Genomic DNA, 20443 nt, shown 5'->3' on the forward strand with positions numbered 1-20443 from the left:
CTGCCGCCCAGGCTGGAGTGCAGTGGCGCGATCTCGGAGCACTGCAAGCTCCGCCTCCCGGGTTCCCGCCATTCTCCTGCCTCAGCCTCCCGAGTAGCTCCTGCCACCACGCCCGGCTAATTTTTTGTATTTTTAATAGAGACGGGGTTTCACCATGTTAGCCAGGATGGTCTCGATCTCCTGATCTCGTGATCCGCCCGCCTCGGTCATCCAGAATTTTAAGTTCACTTGAAGTTAAGCAAAATTAGCATCTTACAAATCTATAATTTGTTTCCTATGTCTGTGATTTTACCCCGCTTATGTTTTTTAAATCATGTCAAATGTACATTTTTCTCTATTTCTGATTAGATAACTATTTTATTTTTTGTGAACCTGTGGGTTTATTAGTCTTTTGAAATTGGTTTCCTGAATTCATTTATTTCTTCCTTTATCTTCCCTAATTTCTCCCTCTTGCGTTCCTCATGAAGCATCTGCATGTAGTGTTTACAGTTTCTTTATTCCCTCGATATTCCTCAGTTTGCTCTTTGACGTCCTCTTTTTCCCAATAGTCCGTTAGAACACCTGTTTTAAGCTCAGGTGGTTTAAAGATTTTCACTTTAGCTTATTTATTTATTTATTTTTTCATCCCCCGAGAGCACTAGAGAATTGTGTATCCTGCTCTCCATCCGCATTTGGCTTCTTCCCCAGGGTTCTTCGTCCAGAAGCTGACGAGAGAAAAGAACTACACCGGCTGCAGGAAGAAACAGTGACAGGGCACCAGGAGGCGGAGGACCGAGAACGCCGTTGCCTAAAGTTGGCGCAGGCCCCACGGGGCGCAGAAACAAAGGCCACACCCCCCACGAGCACGTGGCCAGACTGTCCAATCGTCGCTACTGAAGCTGGGCTCTGGTCTTTGATTGGTGTTCCTGGAGACGCCCTCACATTCTTGGATCTGCCCAAAGCTAGGCTCAGGCTCCGACGGTGGCCGGTGGGGGTCACGAAGCTTCGGAGTGAAGGGAAGGGTTTGGCTTGTGGGACGCAGCCGCCTCTGTGCTGGGTAGTCGCGGAGCGACCGGGCTCCAGGGACATGGCGGCGGCCTCTGCGGTGTCGGTCCTTCTGGTGGCGGCGGAGAGGAACCGGTGGCATCGTCTCCCGAGCCTGCTCCTGCCGCCGAGGTGGGTGGAGGGGCCGTGGCGCAGTGGGCAGAAGCGGAGCGGAAGCGAGGGTGCGCCGACCTGAGTGAGCGGTGGGAGGTGCGGCAGGACCCAGGGTCGGGGTGCGGAGGACGGTAGAAAAACCCCAGCCTCTTTCGCGGGGCGGGTCTGCTGGCAGTCACGGCGTCGGGAGGAAGACATCCCCACCGGTCCTTCCCTTTTTCCCCGCTTCCGCACATCCACGCTTCAGCGCGCCGTTGGCTTCCGGTTTTCCGTTTCTGAGGACTGGGCCCACCATCCTCCAGGCCCCCCTCGCCGTCGCTGCAGCTCGTAGCCGTTTGCATCGGGCTTTCGCAGCACCTCTTAGGTGGGAGCGTTGTTATAATCCGGTTCCGGGGAAGCCCGAAGGGATCAACGACTTGCTTAATGGAACACAGCTGTTAAGAAATGGGGTCAGGATGCCCTCAAAGCCTTTTTCAGTTCAGCTGTGCCCCATCAGGTGTCCGGTTCAGAAAAAGACTCCTGGAGTTCATTCTCATTGTTAGAAGGAATGAAGTTGTCAAGAAGAGCAAATGTACCTTCCACAGAGCTGGGAAATTATTTTGTCAAAAACTCTTGTACCCAAGTTTGAACAACGCTATCAGATGACTCAGTCTAGCTCACCTGACTCCAGCTCTGTTTCAAATTTTGAGCTCTAAGCTTTGGTGGCAATAACTCTGGCAGTGGAAACACCCTCAGGCTTGTAGATAGCTTGCCTCTTTGTCTTCTTTTGCTTCATGGTTATCATCCTCCATCATTCTGGAAAGATTGACAGTTTAGTGTTCAAGGGCACAGATTCTGCAGTCAAGGCTGGGGTCTTAGTTAGCTACTCACTAGGTGTGTGACTTTGGGTAAGTTACTTAATATTTCTTCTTTAATTTTCTCACCTTGGAGATGATACTAGTACCTTGGGTTGTGAAAATCAAATGAATTAACCCATGGAATGAGATTTAAGCACAATCTCGTACATAAAATCAGTCTATAAACGCAAATTCAACCATTTAAATGAACGTTTGCTTGCTTTTTCCAGAAATATTGTAGATGCCCTTTTTAGTTAATTGTAGGACTGCTCAAGAGAAACATAAGAAAGTTGTGGCAAGTTGGCTGGGCGCGGTGGCTCACGCCTGTAATCCTAGCACTTTGGGAGGCTGAGACGGGCAGATCACGAGGTCAGGAGATCAGGACCATCCTGGCTAACACGGTGAAACCCCGTCTCTACTAAAAAAAAAAAAATACAAAAAAATTAGCTGGGCGTGGTGGCGCGCGCCTGTAGTCCTGTAGTCTCGCTTGTAGTCCCGTAGTCCCGCTTGTAGTCCCAGCTACTCAGGAGGCTGAGGCAGGGGAATGGCGTGAACCCAGGAGGCGGAACTTGCAGTGAGCTGAGATCATGCCACTGTACTCCAGCCTGGGCGACAGAGTGAGACTCCATCTAAAACAAACAAGTTGGTGAAAGTAATGTTAATGTTCTTCTTGTTCTGGTTTTTGTTTTCTTAGGTTTCCAGGGCTCTTCAGGTTAGTACCATAGACCCATTTTCTCTCTGGAGAGTGTTAGAGTTGTTAATGGCTTATAGAAGTAAAGCTCTTCGCCAGGAGAGTTGGTTCATGCCTGTATTCTTAGCACTTTCTCAGCACTGTGGGATCCAAGGTGGGAGGATTGCTTGAGCTCAAGAGTTCAAGACGAGCCTGGGCAACATAGTGAGGCTTCATCTCTACAAAACGTTAAAAAATTAGCCAGGCGTAGTGGCACACACTTGTAGCCACAGCTACTTGGGAGGATGAGGAGGGTGAGGACAGCTTGAGCCCATGAGTTCCAGGCCATAGTGTGCCATGATCACACCACTGTACTCCATCCTAGGTAACATCCCATCTCAAAACAAAAAAAAAAATCTTAACAGTGCAGATAGTTTACACTATTTTTATGTTACGAATCTCTAGTAGCTCAGAGAAAATAATTTCTCGTGGCAGAATTGTAGACATGACAGTAAGCTGGTATAGAGCCACCTTGAATCAGGGAAGCAGCTTCTTAATCTTGTTTAAGCCATTGCTTTTAAGTTGCAGCTTAGCAAATTGTGAAAAATGGAATAGACGATCAGAACGTTGTTGGGATAGAGGATTATAGTTAAGTGGGCTCCCTCTCCCTCTCCCTCCCCCTCCCCCTCTCCCTCTCCCTCCCCCCCCCCCCCCTTCCCCCTGCCTCCTTTCTTCTGTCTTCACTAGAAGATTGCAAAAGAAAGCTTTAGGTCAACAGTAGCCTTGAAACTTAATCAGTCTTAAGCTACCTTTACCAACAAACAACCATTTAATAGATAAATCTGCCCAGAATAGGCCTTGAAATGTGTCAGAAACCTATCTGAAGAATGTGAAGGGAAGATGATGCTATGAGCTAGAAAATACTTCATAAAGATCAGGAAAGATGATCCCCCTCCTTCATGATCAAGAAGGTAAGGTCAGCTGAAATGGAAAGGTGTGGGAAAGCAGCAGCCTCCTGAGGAAGCCAGCTCAGGGAACTCTCCTGCCAAAGCTGTGGGTCTTCCCAGCAGCTCCTCATGGATGGCAGCATCTGAGTGTGCTTTGTAGGGCAGTGAGTGTACAGATGCATATAGATGTGTAGGTATCTCCCGCATCTTGGCTCCAGTGAAATACTAGTCCTGCTCAACTACATAATCATATACATAGTATGTATATACTATTGCCTAGTTACATAGTTTCTAATGCACATGCTGTGCTTTTATCTTGTGCTTTGTGAATAATCTAAAATGGTTAGTTAGTCCTTTATAACCACATCTTCTAGGTATAGACAAAAAGATAGGTGGAATTGCTTCTGTAATCTGTTGGTTTCCCTGCCTATGCTTTTTTAAATTGTTAAAATTTTTATTTATTTATTTATTTTTGAGACGGAGTCTAACTCTGTCACCCAGGCTGGAGTGTAGTGGCGTGATCTTGCCTCACTGCAACCCCCGCCTCCCAAGTTCAAGTGATTCTCCTACCTCAGCCTCCCAAGTAGCTGTGATTACAGGCATGCACCACCACACCTGGCTAATTTTTGTATTGTTAGTAGAGATGGGGTTTCACCATATTGGCCAGGCTGGTCCCGAACTCCTGACCTCAGGTGATGTCCCAGCCTCAGCCTCCCAAAGTGCTGAGATTACAGGTGTGAGCCACCGCGCCCAGCCCACTTAACCTCTTTAGCTGAAACTTAATAGACGTTATACTTTTTTGTTCGTAAAGTGAATCTGGCCTGTTTTCTGTCAGCTCTTGGTTAATGGTTCATTGTTACCTTCTTTTATAAACAGGTATCATGAAACTTAAAAATTGTTGAGATTTCTACCTCGTTAAGATACCTCAAATCATCTTGTCTCCCCATTTCATTTTCTTTTAGTACAAGGACTTGGAATAGCATTATATAATACTTTTAAAACTGAGAGGTACCTTCAAGATCACCTCTTACAGTCTCATCTCATGTGTGAGAACACTGAAGCCCAAGATATTAAATCTTGCATCCTCAACTGGGATGATATCACCGTTAAAGGGTGGAAATTGATTCTTGGGAGAGCCAGAAAATCTTAGATTTTTTTCATGGTTTACGGCTTACCTAAGCTCAGCTTTACCCCACCCTTCCTGCAAGGAATAAAATCTTTTACAAGTTTTCTCATTAGGAGAGTAATAATGAAAAAAAGTTTGAGAAACACTGATGTAAAGTGACTCGACTCTGGGCAAGCTGGTCATTGGAGGGACTCGGATGAGAACGCAGCTCTTCTGGTCCCACAGCCAACATTCTTTCTGCTGCCCCTGTTTAACTTCCGTTTATTTCTCTGGTCTTACTTTTTAAACATGTCTCATGTTTCAACTTGATTGGTATTTTTCAAACTGTAGATTGACCAACATATTTTAATAAAATAGGATACAACTGAAAGTACCAAAAGGCAGAATGAGTCATTTTTAACAAAACATCTGTTTTCATGAAGTGTGTGTCCTCGGTGGTTTGTATTGTGAGTAGTAGCCAAAAAAGGTTTCAAAAAAGCTAAACTAGATGATGTTGGTATACCTTGGTTGTTTAATCATCTCTGACTCTGTGGTCTTATGCCAGCTCAGGAACTGAAGGGGTGGCCTACCCCTCCACACCTGTGGGTGTTTCTCATTAGGTGGAACTAGAGACTTTAGAAAAGAAGTAAGACACAGAGACAAAGTATAGAGAAAGAAAAGCGGGGCCCAGGGGACCGGCGCTCAGCTTACAGAGGACCCACGCAGGCACCGGTCTCTGAGTTCCCTTAGTATTTATTGATAATTATCTTTACCATCTTAAACATAAGGGAGAGGCTGGACAACATGATTGTTTTAGGGAGGAAATCAGCAGTAAGACATAAGAACAAAAATTCTCTGTGACATGAATAAGTTTAAAGGAAAATGCTGTGCCTTGAGATGCATATGCAAACATCTCCATAAACCTTTAAGCAGCATTGCTCCAGCAAGTCCCACCTTATTCCTAAAGGCGGTTTTCTCCTTGCTCAGTAAACAAAGCACACAATGGGTTTTACACCAAGATGTTCCATTGCCCAGGGATGGGCAGGAGACAAATGTTTTTCTCTTACTTGAGATTAACAGAATGGTGATGACCTTTAACCACAAGCAGCCTTTAGGCACTTGTTTAACAAAGCACATTCTGTACAGCCCAAAATCCTTTAAACCTTAAGTCACCACAGCACATGTCTCTTGCAAGGACAAGGTTGGGGGTAGGGTCACAGATTAACAGCATCTCAAATACAGAACCAAATGGAGTCTCTTAAATCTACTTCTTTCTATATAGACACAGTAACAGGCTGACCTCTCTTTTCCCCACAGGAACAAGCAGCTAGGTGACCCATTCAAGGACAGGTAGTATGAAGGAAAACAGCCAGATCTCTAACTCTTGAGTTCTAGATTAGTTTTCTTTCTTTCTTTTTTTCTTTTTTTGAGACGGAGTCTCGCTCTGTCGCCCAGGCTGGAGTGCAGTGGCCGGATCTCAGCTCACTGCAAGCTCCGCCTCCTGGGTTTTTATGCCATTCTCCTGCCTCAGCCTCCCGAGTAGCTGGGACTACAGGCGCCCGCCACCTCGCCCGGCTAGTTTTTTGTATTTTTAGTAGAGATGGGGTTTCACCATGTTAGCCAGGATGGTCTCGATCTCCTGACCTCGTGATCCGCCCGCCTCGGCCTCCCAAAGTGCTGGGATTACAGGCTTGAGCTCTAGGTTAGTTTTCTACCCACTAAGAAAGCCTTACTAAAGCACTGTTAGTTGACTTAAGGTTTCATGTTTTAAGAAACTGAAATTCTTTTGAAAGAACAATTGCGTTGCCTATTCTGTTTAATTATAATTCCTTTTGGATTTATGTTATAGGACATGGGTGTGGAGGCAAAGAACCATGAAGTACACAACCACCACAGGTACTGACAGACTTTGTTGTTCTATTTGATTTTGCTTCAGATTGGAAGTGTTTAAGAAAGGGAAATGTTTAATCCCTTAATATGTGCGTAATATAATTAGTTATAACATTTGGATTTTCATGATAATTTTCTAGGAAGTGTTAAGTCATGGTTTTCACCTCTTTTATATCAAATCTCTCTTGCTGTTAAGTCTAAAATACAGAGGGCAGCCGGGTGCAGTGGCTCATGCCTGTATCCCAGCAGTTTGGGAGGCTGAGGTAGGTGGATCACCTGAGGTCAGGAGTTCAAGACCAGCCTGGACAACATGGTGAAACCCTGGTGCCTGTAATCCCAGATACTTGGGAGGCTGAGGCAGGAGAATCGCTTGAACCCAGGAGGCGTCGTCGGTTGCAGTGAGCCAAGATCATGCCACTGCACTCCAGCCTGGGTGACAGTGCAAGACTCCGTCTCAAAAAAAAAAGTAAAATAAATAAATAAATAAAATACAGAGGGCAATAATGGAGAACATTTTATATCCGTGTTGTTCTTTCTGTCTGTTTGACCTTCTTAGTGTATTGCATTGGAAAATCATAACTACGATGGTCTAAAGCAGTGCTTTGAAAAAGCTGTTTTAAGTAGTAAAACCTTTTTTTCCAAATAAACTTTAACATGGAATTCCCAACTATAAAACATATAAAAGTGTAATAAAGTATAACTTCCAGCTGAATGGGTATAACCCTCTCCCTACCCTGCTCTCCTTCCCCTGCCCACAGTCATACATATGTCGTCCATCAGCCCCTGTGACAACTCTTGGGCTCTATAGAGCCCCATGGAAAAACACTTTTGAATTGGGTGCAACCTTATTTTTTTTTTAAAGAAGAAATAACTTTATTATGTTGAGCCTATGGATTCTATTTAATAAATAACTTTATTATGAACTGTCAAAGAACATTTATTTCATGTGTGATATTAGAAGTACATTTTATACATGCAGTAGCTTGTCATTACGGTGCCATGCCAGTAGACTAGTACAAAAGTCACTTGTGTTGCAGGAGAACCACACACACCTGTGTACATAGGGGTAGAGGCAGAGGAGCAGAGTAACTGAGACCTTAAATTCTGGAGTGACACAGATCTAGGTTGAAATCCCGGATTCTTCCTTTAGCTGTGTAATTTTGGGAAAAGAATAGCTCTTTCAGCATTAATTTCTTCATCTTTAAAATTGATGTAACAATGATAGTATCTATTTCATTAGGATTATTGTGAAAATTTAAGTCAATGTTGAGTCTTTAGCACAGGACCTGAGGCACAGAAAGTGCTTATTAAAGATTAGTTATTATTGGCCGGATGTGGTGGCTCACACCTGCAATCCCAGCACTTTGGGAGGCCAGGGCAGGTGGATCACCTGAGGTCAGGAGTTCAAGACCAGCCTGGCCAATGTGGTGAAACCCTGTCTTTACTAAAAATACAAAAATTAGCTGGGTGTGGTGGCAGGCACCTGTAATTTCAGCTACTCAGGAGGCTGAAGCAGGAGAATTGCTTGACCCTGGGAGGTGGAGGTTGCAGTGAGCTGAGATCGCACCATTGCACTCCAGCCTGGGGGACGAGCAAAACCTGTGTCTCAAAAATAAATAAATAAATAAAATAAAGATTCATTATTATTAATGATGATAATTTTTAGCACTATTATAATTTGATCTTTGGCATAACAAAGCATCTTTTATTTTGTGTTGCTTTGTATTTTAAGTTAAAAAGGCTGAGTAATTTATGTTAATGAGTATCTTGAATTTCAGTGAAAAGAAGTGCACTGTCTAATATTAGTTAAAGTGGTCATTTTGGGCTCAGTTTTGCTAGTTTTACCAAAAAGTCTGAACTTACCAGTTCGAGTCCTTATCAGCCAGTTAATATCGTATTCTCATTCTCATTCTTTGCTCTCCAGTAACATTTCTGTGTGATTTTCATGGTGTTTTAAACAGGAAGAAACATTACCAAGGTCCTCATTGCAAACAGAGGAGAAATTGCCTGCAGGGTGATGCGCACAGCCAGAAAACTGGGTGTACAGTCTGTGGCAGTTTATAGTGAGGCTGACAGGAATTCCATGCATGTAGATATGGTATGTGTTAAAAATTGGAAGCCACGTCTTACGTTTATTCATTTACTGTGTCAGTATTTCAGTTCTTTATGATGACAGTTGATATTTGCTAGTGTTAACAGGGTTGAAGTAGGTAAGTTCAAACTGCTCACTGATAATTCTTGGGAACATTTTTCAGATACAACATAGTTGAACTAAGCAGTGTGCTTGGTAGAGCAGTTGATTTACAGGGAAGGTCTTTATCTCCTTGAGGATTGGTTAAAACAGTTCACAGAATGTTGCTGATCCATTGACTACACTTTCAGTAGCTCATGTCCACATTCCCTATATACAAGGAGAAAGATCCAGGCTCTATTCTTTTTTTTTTTTGTGACTGAGTCTTGCTCTCTTGCCCAGGCTGGAGTGCAGTGGCCCTATCTCAGCTCACTGCAAGCTCTGCCTCTCAGGTTCAAGCGATTCTCCTGCCTCCATTCTCCTGCCTCAGCCTCTCGAGTAGCTGGGACTATAGGCACCCACCACCATGACCGGCTAATTTTTTGTATTTTTAGTAGAGAAGGGGTTTCACCGTGTTAGTCAGGATGGTCTTGATCTGCTGACCTCATGATCCTCCTGCCTCAGCCTCCCAAAGTGCTGGGATTACAGGCGTGAACCACTGCGCCCGGCCAATCCAGGCTGTATTCTTAGCAACTGCTACTTACTGGCTGAGTGATCTTAGCCAAGTCACTTCATGTCTCTGAGCCTTGCTTCATCTGTAAAATTATAACTAAAAAGACCCAACTCCCTGAAGTTTGTGAATGTTATGAGTGAGTTATTACTAGTTTTTTTTCGTTTTGTTTTTGTTTTTGACAGAGTTTCACTCTGTTGCCCAGGCTGGAGTGGAGTGGGGTGTTCATCTTGGCTCACTGCAACCTCTGCCTCCCAGGTTCAAGTGATTCTCATGCCTCAGCCTCCTGAGTAGCTGGATTACAGACATGCACCACCATGCCCAGCTAGTTTTTTGTATTTTAAGTAGAGATGGGATTTCACCACATTGGCCAAAATGGTCGCGAACTCCTGGCCTCAAATGATCCACCCACCTTGGCCTCCCAGAGTGCTGAGATTACAGGTGTGAGCCACTGCGTCCAGCCTATCACTAGCTTTTATCCACCAGAAATAACTCCAAGTGTGGGTGAATTCAACTGTTGGCCTTCATTATACCTGCCGCAAGGCTCCAAGCACTAGCATCGATTCATGATGAGCAGCCTCACCCGGGCTTTTATCAATGTACAGCAGGCCCTTGTGGCTCTCTAGCCACTTTTTTTCTCATTCTGTCCAATGAGTATTTCATACCTGTTTCTCTTCATTCCAACTTCCAATTCTCCCTCCACCCACCTACTTGCAGCAGGTCATCTTGATTTCACAGAGAAAATAAAATTGAGCTTCCTGACACAGAATCTGCTGACTTAGTTACGTCTGCATCCATCTTTTCCCATCGAAGTTCAATCCCTCTGGATCCCTTCTCTTGTCTTTTTAAGAATTTCCCCTGCTGGGCACAGTGGCTCACGCCTGTAATCCCAGCACTTTGGGAAGCCAAGGCAGGTGAATCACCTGAAGTCAGGAGTTCGAGACCAGCCTGACCAACATGGAGAAATCCCGTGTCTACTAAAAATACAAAATTAGCTGGGTGTGGTGTCACATGCCTGTAATCCCAGCTACTGGGGAGGCTGAGGCAGGAGAATCGCTTGAACCCGGGAGGCGGAGGTTGCAGTGAACTGAGATCGTGTCATTGCACTCCAGCCTGGGCAACAAGAGCAATACTCCATGTCAAAGAAAAAAAAAATTTCCCAAAGCAAGAGAGTAAATTTTAAATGTATTATCATGAAAAATAGTAGGTAAGTGAGATGATGGCTAGGTTAATTGGCTTGATTCAATCATTCCACATTGCATGTGGCAAAACATCACATTGTACGCCATAAATGCATACAATTATGATTTGTCAATTAACAGTATTAATATGGCCGGGCGCGGTGGCTCAAGCCTGTAATCCCAGCACTTTGGGAGGCCGAGACGGGCGGATCACGAGGTCAGGAGATCGAGACCATCCTGGCTAACACGGTGAAACCCCGTCTCTACTAAAAATACAAAAACTAGCCGGGCGAGGTGGCGGGCGCCTGTAGTCCCAGCTACTCAGGAGGCTGAGACAGGAGAATAGCGTAAACCTGGGAGGCGGAGCTTGCAGTGAGCTGAGATCCGGCCACTGCACTCCAGTCCCGGCGACAGAGCGAGACTCCGCCTCAAAAAAAAAAAACAGTATTAACAAAACATAAAGCAAAAGGAGACATTCCTATGTCAAAAAGAAAAGGATCTTCCATTTTTCAGTGATGGGTCTTCAACCACTCTCTACTAGACTGGTAATATCCGTGTCCCAAAATCCAGTGGAATCTCCAGGACTGAGCTGACTCTACCCCTCAGCAGCATTTAACAACTTGTACACTGCTCCCTTCTTTTAGAAATAAGTTCTCATGGCTTTCTCAACCTCTTGCCTTCTTGTGTTCTCCCAGTGTCCTTTACTCTGGACCCTGCCCATCTACCAGAACCTTACGTTGAAGTTTCTTGGGACTTGGTCCTTGGCCCTCTTTTTCTCAGTGTATACTCTCATTCTGGATCATTTTAAATACTCCTGTAGCTTTGAGAAACAAATTTCTATTTTTAGCCCAGACTTTCTTTTGAGCATGATAGATGTATATACAGCTGCCCATTCAACATCTCCACTTTGATATTGCCACAGATACCAAACTAGTGTGACTGAAATTGAACTCATGACCCTTCACCTGTACTGAACCTGCATTTCTTACAGAATTCCCTAACCCCATAGAGGACAACACCATTGCTAATAAAAACAATAATGTCAGAGATCTAGAAGTCTTTGAACATTTTTCTGTCTTCTTTCCCACTCTACATCCTTCCCCCCTCATCTAGTAAATGACCAAGTACTATTAATTGTATTTCGCAAACATTTCTTTCCACTTCTTTCTACCCCGTCCCACCTATAACTTAACTCAAAGCCACAATCACCTTCTTTTTTTCTGAGCCAGGGTCTCACTCTGTCACCTCGCTGAAGTGCAGTGGCACAATCGCAGCTCACTGCAGCCGCAACTCCCCAGGCTCAAGCAGTCCTCCCACCTCAGCCTCCTGAGTAGCTGGAACTACAGACACTTGCTACCATGGCCGGCTAATTTTTAAAATTTTTTTGTAGAGATGATGTCTCACTATGTTGTCCCAAAGTGCTGAGATTATAGGGATTATAGGCATAAGCCACCATGCCCGGCCCCACTATCACTCCTTGCTTGACCAAATGCTGCAGCCTCCTAAGTAGCCTGTCTACCTCCACTCTTAACTGTCCCCCATCCCCAGCCAACAGTCTGTTTTCTGCTTTTCAGCCAGACTGAGAGTATAAAATAAAAATGTACTTAAGTTACTCCTCTTCTTAAATGCTTTAAACCTTTATATGGTCCACCAGCTTATCAGTAATTTAAAAGGTGGATAATATTCATTGTTGATGAGGGTGGTTAGAAACTGGTATGTTGATGGAAATATATATTGGTAAAACCATTTCAAGGCTGATTAACCAGAAGCTAATAAACTATGCATATCCTTCAACCCAACCCTGCAAACATTCTTGTAGGTTTCTGTCCTTCAGGCATGCTCACATATATGTGCTAAGAGAAGTGTGTACAGGAATGTCTGCTTTAGCCTTGCCCACACCCAGGTTTTTGCCATTATAACCTAGGTGCGCATTAAGAGCTACATGATTAAATGAGCTGTAATACCGCCATACTATGGAATATTTTGCAAATGTTAAACAAAATAAGGTATAGACATGTGTACTAGCAAGAAAAAGAGCTCCCAAGACATACTGTTAATGGAAAAAGCAGTTGCAGAAGATAATTATATAGTATGCTCCTATTTATGTAAAAACAAGAACTAAAACTGCATGTGTTTATATAAACATATATGACTAGTTTGGAATATGGATATGGAACAATATGTCCCGAGTTGATTATAGTGGATGTTCTATCTGGAAGGAGACTGCAATGGAGGGAGTACCAAAGGGCTACTTTGCATTTGTATTATATTCATATTCTTATAGAATGAGAATAGATTTGTGTTTTGTGGAGTTAAAAGTAAAAACCAGTCTGGGTGCTGTGGCTCATGCCTGTAATCCCAGCACTTGGAGAGGCCCAGGCAGGCGGATCACCTGAGGTCGTGGCTAACATGGTGAGGCCCTTCTTTACTACAAATACAAAAATTAGCTGGGTGTGGTGGCATGCACCTGTAATCCCAGCTACTCGGGAGGCTGAGGCAAGAGAATCAGTTGAACCCGGGAGGCACAGGTTGCAGTGAGCCGAGATCACACCACTACACTTCAGCCTGGGCGACAGAGCAAGACTTACCTCAAAAAAAAAAAAAAAAAAAAAACCACAAGACAGCAACAACAACAACAAAAAACATTTAAAATGATCTCTTTGTGTGCTCACTTAGGAGAAAGCCCAAAGCTTTTTAACCTCTTATAGGCCCTTTGAAATCTGTGCCCAGCTTTCTGTCCAGCATCCTCTCTGGCCTCTGGACCCCTTGCTCATTGTGTTCCAGCCACACAAACCTTTCTTCGGTCGCTCAAATGGACCAGTTTTCCTCCCACCTTTTTGTAGGTTGTTTTCTCTGCCTGAGAGCCTCAACCTCAGCTCCATTCCTGTTCCCAACTCCACATTCTTGATCTGTTTGCCAGGCAAAGTCTTGATCATCCTTGAGGAGCCTCCCCTGACTTCCCTCCTAGGCATTTCCTGACCACCTTCAGACCAGATCAGGCCTTCCTCCTATAGCCTTTATGCCCTTGGTTTTTCCTCCATGATGTTCATCACAGTTGTCATTAAGTGTGTACGTGTATGTTTAATGTCTGTCTCTCTCCCTAGACAGGGACATTTGTTCACTATGGTACAGGCAGCTCCCACCTCAAAGTGTGGCACATAGTAGGCCTTCAGTAAGGCCTACATTTTGGGATGAATGAATGATGTACTCTAAATGGTCTACTTTAAGGGATGCTATGATTATGTGAAAGTTTTAAGGAATGATATAAAATAATTCACAAATGTACGAAAGGAGCATTATCATCATACTCTGATAATTATATAAACTTTAATCAACTTTGTAAGCTTTTTTCTTTGTGTATATCTGTCACATATTTTGTTTCTATTACCAAATATAAATTTTTGGCATTGAATACATTTAAGGTTATTATTGTTTTTGTAATAATATCATGACTAATGTCTGTTGCTTTCTATCCTGAGACACTTTAGTTTCACACCAGTGTGTGGCTTGTGCATGAAAACCAAGTTTTGTTACCCTCTTCATGCAAAAGATTCTAAGACTGGCTTATTTTTATAGCATAGACATATGCTGGTACTTCAGTTTTTCAATTTTTGCACTGTTCTTGAGGGAGTGGCATTTTTATTTACAATAATAAAATGACCCCGAAGCAGTTCTGTATAGTGTATGAGTATGTACTAGCCACAAAGTCTTCTAAGCATGTGATGTTTCTTAAACAGGCAGATGAAGCATATTCCATCGGTCCCGCTCCCTCCCAGCAGAGCTACCTATCTATGGAGAAAATCATTCAAGTGGCCAAGACCTCTGCTGCACAGGTGAGGGTTGTGAAGAGATTTGCAGTGCAAAAGGAATACGTTTTGTGCAACTGATGCAAAGTTACTTATAGAAATTTTCTATTTTTAGCCCTTCACAAGATCTTTACATTTGATTATTGGATTATCATTGTAAACTAGGCATGTCCCATCTCATTTCTCAGCCAGGCTGCCTTTTTACTGGCTCCTTTGTACTTCAGATACTTTGGGAAATAGGTGGAAAGAGGGTCTAAATTATAAGTTAAAATTAGGAGAGAATTCAGCTCTTCTGTCCTCAAAACTACATGCTCAAATCCTTTGGGAGAAATAGGTAGGTAGGGCTCTAAATTTCAAGGTAAAATATAAGCAAGAAAGAAATATTTTTCCACCCCAACTTCCCAGTCTCATTCTAGGGCCACGTAAGGAACTTAAGGAAGACGGTTCAGGCAAATGGAATTGCCAAGACTCTGAGATGAAAACAAGCTGGTGTTCAAGGGAGGAAAGTGTTCAGTGTGGTTGGAGTGAAGGCAGTAAGGGGCTGTGTCATTCAGGTATAGTCAGTAAAACCAAAATTCCATTTGACATTTCAGCAGAAGGAACTTAGTTGAGGAATTAGTTCCACCAGTGTTAGAGAGCTGAAGGCGGGCTGGGGATGTTGAAATTGCCCCATAATAATAACAGAAATTGACAACCACCCTTTGGGCTGTAGGAGAGACTGGTGGAGGGACCTTCTGCAGCTGTTCTCAGATCTGTGGAGGGGCCCTACCTGGCTGCAGGGGGCTTAATGAGGCTAGTTCTTGGAGTTCCAAAAGAACCTGAAGACTGGAACCAACCGCCGCTTCCTAGCGGCAAGGAGTAGGAAAGCTTCCTTGTTCAGGTTTGCCTACAGTGACCCCTACTGGCGAAACCTAACAGGAAGCCCACTGGCAAACAGGCAGAGCTCCTTCACAAGGCACCAGGTAGAAGGTTGGGTTTGCAGCTGGGAGAACCAACTTACAGGAAGAAAGTGGTAGGAGATGATGGAGCAGAGAGAAGTAGGGGTAGCATCATTTAGAGCATTACAAGTGTTGTTTGTTTGTTTGTTTGTTTTTGACAGGGTCTTTGCTCTGCTGCCCAGGCTGCAGTGCAGTGGCACAATCATGGCTCACTGCAGCTTCCAACTCCCAGGCTCCCACTTCAGCGTCCCAAATAGCTGGGACCACAGATGCACATCGCCACACCTGGCTAATTTTTTATTTTTTGTAGGGATGGGCTTTCTGCCTGTTGCCCAGGCTGGTCTTGAACTTCTGGGCTCAAGCGTTCTGCCTGTCTCAGCCTCCCAAAGTGAAAACATTATAGGTCTTGATAAGGAGTTCGTATTTCATTCTGAGTAGCCATTGGGGGGTTTTTTAAAGCTGAGGAGTAAAGCCATCGGCTTTACTTTTTAATAAAATCATTGTGGCTTCTGGGCAGGGAAATGGATGATTGGAGTGGGGGCAAAGGTAGGGACAGCAACACTGAAAGAAGGCAAAACAATTAAAAGTAAATTGCTGTAGTGTTGCCCATCACCCTCGCCTGAATTCCTGCTCCTTAGAAATTCTTCGTTGTCGCCGGGTGCGGTGGCTCAAGCCTGTAATCCCAGCACTTTGGGAGGCCGAGGCGGGCGGATCACGAGGTCAGGAGATCAAGACCATCCTGGCTAACACGGTGAAACCCCGTCTCTACTAAAAAATACAAAAAAAAAAAAAAACTAGCTGGGCGAGGTGGCAGGTGCCTGTAGTCCCAGCTACACGGGAGGCTGAGGCAGGAGAATGGCGTAAACCCGGGAGGCAGAGCTTGCAGTGAGCTGAGATCCGGCCACTGCACTCCAGTCTGGGCAACAGAGCAAGACTCCGTCTCAAAAAAAAAAAAAAAAAATTCTTCGTTGTTGCCTCTAGCACATTGATCATTCAGCATTTGATTTCCTGTTCTTGTCATATTTATACTTAATTAGTGCTTTGTTTAACAAGTTTAATATAGATATTGGCTCCTCCATAACTCCTTTGTGCTCTCCTAAGGGAAGAACTCATATCTTACACCTTTTCTTTTTAGCATACCTCCTAGCAACCCAGTGAGCTTGTACACAGTCCTCAATTTGTTTTTATTTTTGTTTTTTAAGACAGTGGTTCACTTATCATCCAGGCTGGAGTGCAGCAGTGAGGGTTCAAGTGATCTTCCCACCTCAGCCTCCCAAGTAGCTAGAGCTACGGGCTTGCATCACCATACCCAGCTGATTTTCTAAATTTTTGTAGAGATGGAGCCTCCCTATGTTGCCCAGACTGGTCTCAAACTCCTGGCCTCAAGTCCTCCTCCCACCTCAGCCTCCCAAAGTGTTGGGATTACAAGTGTAATCCACTGCACCCAGCCAAGTCCTTAACTCAAATTAGTGAATATGTATAGTTGTTTTGTATTGATGTGTCCCTAAATCAGTGTTCTCTTCTTTAGAATAGAGTTCTTAAACTGAATAGGTATTAATTTATACAAACGCATATTTAAAATATGCTTGTTTATAAAGCTTTTTTGGTTATAGCTTGAAGTAAAAGGTCCTTAGGAGGGTAAGAAGATGATGATAATACATGGAGAGAGAGATATATATATATATATATCTCTCTCACATCTCCTTAGGCATTCAGGCCCTTTAACATAAACATCACTTTATGTATTTATCATGTGTTTAAGCATAAATGCCATGGTATTATTACCTTCATCTTATGGGCGTAACATCTAATGCACAGAAGGTTGCATGATGTTATTCCAGATCATGTAAATCTTGCGTCAAAGTGTGGTCCATGGACAGCAGGTTTGACATTACTTGTGAACTTGTTAGGAATTCAGACTTTTAAACTGGGCACAGTGGCTCACATCTGTAATCCCAGCTACTCAGAAGGCTGAGGCAGGAGGATTGCTTGAACCCGGGAGTTTGAGGCCAGCCTGTAGAAGATAGCAAAACCCCATCTCTAAATAAAAAACAATAACAGCCTTTAAGTCCTACCCTAAACCCACTGTAATTTGCATTTTATGCAAAATTTGCATTTTTATCAAGATACCCCAGTGATCTGATATCAAAACATGTCTAATCACTGAAAGAGAAAAGGATTAAACAAGAGTATTCTGACTCCCAGCCCCATTCCCTGTTCACTGGACCAGACTGAGCAGTAGAACTTTCTTTCCCTGCATTTTGGAAAAAGGGAAGGTGTTGTTTAATTAGAAATTTTTATTAATTAAAAATTACTTCTTGTAGGCCAGTGAGCTTCCTTTTTATTTTATTATTGCTTTCTCTTCTAAGCTGCCTCCTCAAGAGTTGAAAATCCACTTTCTTTTTAATGGCCATTTTTCTGAGACCATTTTTTTAGTTTAAATAACAACCCTCTAGCAAATGTATGATATTCTAATTCGAGGGACTTTATCAAGCTTGTACTATTTACAATAGTATCATGTTAGTTGCTATAACACAAACAATGAGAAAGGAGTAATACTTATTTTGAAGTATATTCCAAAGAATGTTTGAAAATAATAAAATATTTTTAGACAGTATTTTTAAAAGAATAAAATATTTTCAAAAAATATTCATTTGGCCTGGATATTGAAGATTTGGAGTGTCTTGCAAAAATTAGTGGTGAAAACAAAGGATAAAAGAACAGAAGCCAAGTAACATGAGTGAATGAACGTTGGAATTAAATCAGAAAATTTAGCCTAAGTAAAGCTATTTAGCTCTTTGGGACAGACCAGATCAGAAAGGAAATTTGGTGGGTTATAATTTACAAAGTTCTCCTCTAATAAAAAGATACTTGCCAATTAGAGCAAACCTTCCTTTAATGTCGACTTTAAAGAAGAAACCTATTGGCCATCTAGTAAAGGACATTGAATAACACTTGTACAGTGATTTGAAAGAAGTTTTCTAAAACTCTAGAATTGTTCTTTTTTTTTTTTTTTTTTTGGAGACGGAGTCTGGCTCTGTCACCCAGGCTGGAGTGCAGTGGCCGGATCTCAGCTCACTGCAAGCTCTGCCTCCTGGGTTCCCGCCATTCTCCTGCCTCAGCCTCCCGAGTAGCTGGGACTACAGGCGCCACCACCTCGCCCAGCTACTTTTTTGTATTTTTTAGTAGAGACGGGGTTTCACCGTGTGAGCCAGGATGGTCTTGATCTCCTGACCTCGTGATCCGCCCGTCTCGGCCTCCCAAAGTGCTGGGATTACAGGCGTGAGCCACCGCGCCCAGCCTAGAATTGTTCTTAATGTGGCCATTTTGACATAAGCACTTTTATAGAAATTAAAGTAAGGCCGGGCGCGGTGGCTCAAGCCTGTAATCCCAGCACTTTGGGAGGCCGTGACGGGCGGATCATGAGGTCAGGAGATCGAGACCATCCTGGCTAACACGGTGAAACCCCGTCTCTACTAAAAATACAAAAAACTAGCCGGGCGAGGTGGCGGGTGCCTGTAGTCCCAGCTACTCCAGAGGCTGAGGCAGGAGAATGGTGTGAACCCGGGAGGCGGAGCTTGCAGTGAGCTGAGATCCGGCCACTGCACTCCAGCCCAGGAGACACAGCAAGACTCCGTCTCAAAAAAAAAAAAAGAAATTAAAGTAAAATTTATAAGTGAGCTAAATTTCTGGTGATGCCTGGTGATATAGCTATATTGAGAAACTCAAGAAGATATCAATATGTTTTAGGCTGGCTTTTTTTTTTTTTTTTTAAGATGATGTCTCACTCTGTCTCCCAGGCTGGAGTGCAGTGTTATGATCATGGCTCACTGCAGCCTTGAACTCATGGACTCAAGTGATCCTGCCACCTCAGCCTCCCAAGTAGCTGTGATGGGACTGTAGGCACACGTCACTATGCCCAGCTAATTTTTTGTTTGTTTGTTTTTGAAACAAAGCCTCACTATGTTTCCCAGGCTGGTCTCAAACTCCTGGGCTCAAGTGATCCTTCCCTCTTGGCCTCCCAACGTGTTGGGGTTACCGACGTGAGCCACAACTCTGGCCACACTAGTTCTCTTGATTGTCGGTTGTCTTCAGTCTTCTCTGGTTGGGAAAGAGGCCATAGTTAACCCTGTCTGAAGATTAGAACCCCCTGAGCTTTTAAAGAGACTGTTGCACTGCCTTGTGGAAGAGGTCTGTAGTAACTGCAAAGGAGCATGAAGCAGTTTCTGGAATGCTTGTGATGTTGTGATTCTTGAGCCGAGCACTGGCTGCACAGGTGTGTTCAGTTTAAGTAAACTGTGGACGTAAGAGCTGTACACTTAGGGCAAATGCAGTTTTCTATATGTGTATTATACTTTAGTCCCCTCAGTTATCTGAAGTAGCTCCTGGGCATGAATGTTTTATAAAAGTGCTCCATTTTTTTTTTTTTTTTTTTTTTGTGCTACCAAGAATTAGGAACTTTATTACAGGTACTAGAAAATCAGTGACAAGTAACTTAAATGCATATAGCAAGTTATTTACTAAATACAGGTACTCTGTGGTTGACCAAAAGGAAGCCCATATGTTTTAAGTATCACAGATGAAGGTAGGAAATTCTTGGTGTCAGGTCCCAGGGTCTGTCCAGCCCATGCTGAAGTCTGAGGAGAGTGGGTGGATGAGCAGAAAAAACACTTAGGGGGCCATAGGCAGGTGAATATGGTTTTATTCAGCAGCAGCTCTTATTAGCAGCTTAGTTACACCAGCTCTCTCACACTGTTCACCTTTATCTTAGCTGTCTGCTCTGGCTCTGTGGCTCCTGCCACTCCCATGCTTGCAGCTGCATAGCTGGCTCTCCTTTGCCTTCAGGGTCAGCAGCTTAACCTTTTTCTCTCTGGGCATGAGCAAGCCAAGCTGTGTCCTGGCTACCACCTGTCCGGCTGCAAGACGGACAACTTTGGCTCGCTCTCTCTCTCTCTCTGGGTGCCAACACTCCCACCATGTCAAGCCATGTTGAGCCGAGCTGTGCCCCAAGAGCCCCTGAACAGCGTTAGCCAGGCAATTATACCTTTTACAGACAATAGTGGCATAAAGCCAAGTATGAGCTTACACAAACAGTTATATAACAAGTGCAGTATGTGCCTGTGCCGTAAATTTGCTGAGTCATGCAGGCCTGGACGTCTGCCTCAGCCTGTTCCTTGACCAGAGCACATCCA

At 43.8% G+C, this 20443-nt stretch overlaps 1 protein-coding gene across 6 annotated transcripts in view; it reads left to right on the top strand.

Annotated features, from left to right (window-relative positions):
• Positions 1-919: 919 nt before the first annotated feature.
• The window catches only part of MCCC1 (methylcrotonoyl-CoA carboxylase 1), an 82945-nt gene continuing 63421 nt past the window's right edge, over positions 920-20443 (top strand). The window contains exons 1-4 of one of the 6 annotated variants that reach the window (XM_023187491.1): positions 926-1155; positions 6545-6591; positions 8547-8683; positions 14245-14340. In XM_023187491.1, coding sequence (XP_023043259.1) covers positions 1067-1155; positions 6545-6591; positions 8547-8683; positions 14245-14340 — 369 coding nt within the window. In that variant the 5' untranslated portion in view covers positions 926-1066. Of the gene's footprint in view, positions 1156-1213; positions 2025-6544; positions 6592-8546; positions 8684-14244; positions 14341-20443 lie in introns of those variants that run through there. The other 5 variants (XM_023187492.3, XM_023187493.2, XM_023187494.2 and 2 more) reach the window with 5 other exon arrangements.

The sequence above is a fragment of the Piliocolobus tephrosceles genome, chromosome 2, assembly GCF_002776525.5.
Source record: "Piliocolobus tephrosceles isolate RC106 chromosome 2, ASM277652v3, whole genome shotgun sequence".
Lineage (NCBI taxonomy): Eukaryota > Metazoa > Chordata > Mammalia > Primates > Cercopithecidae > Piliocolobus > Piliocolobus tephrosceles.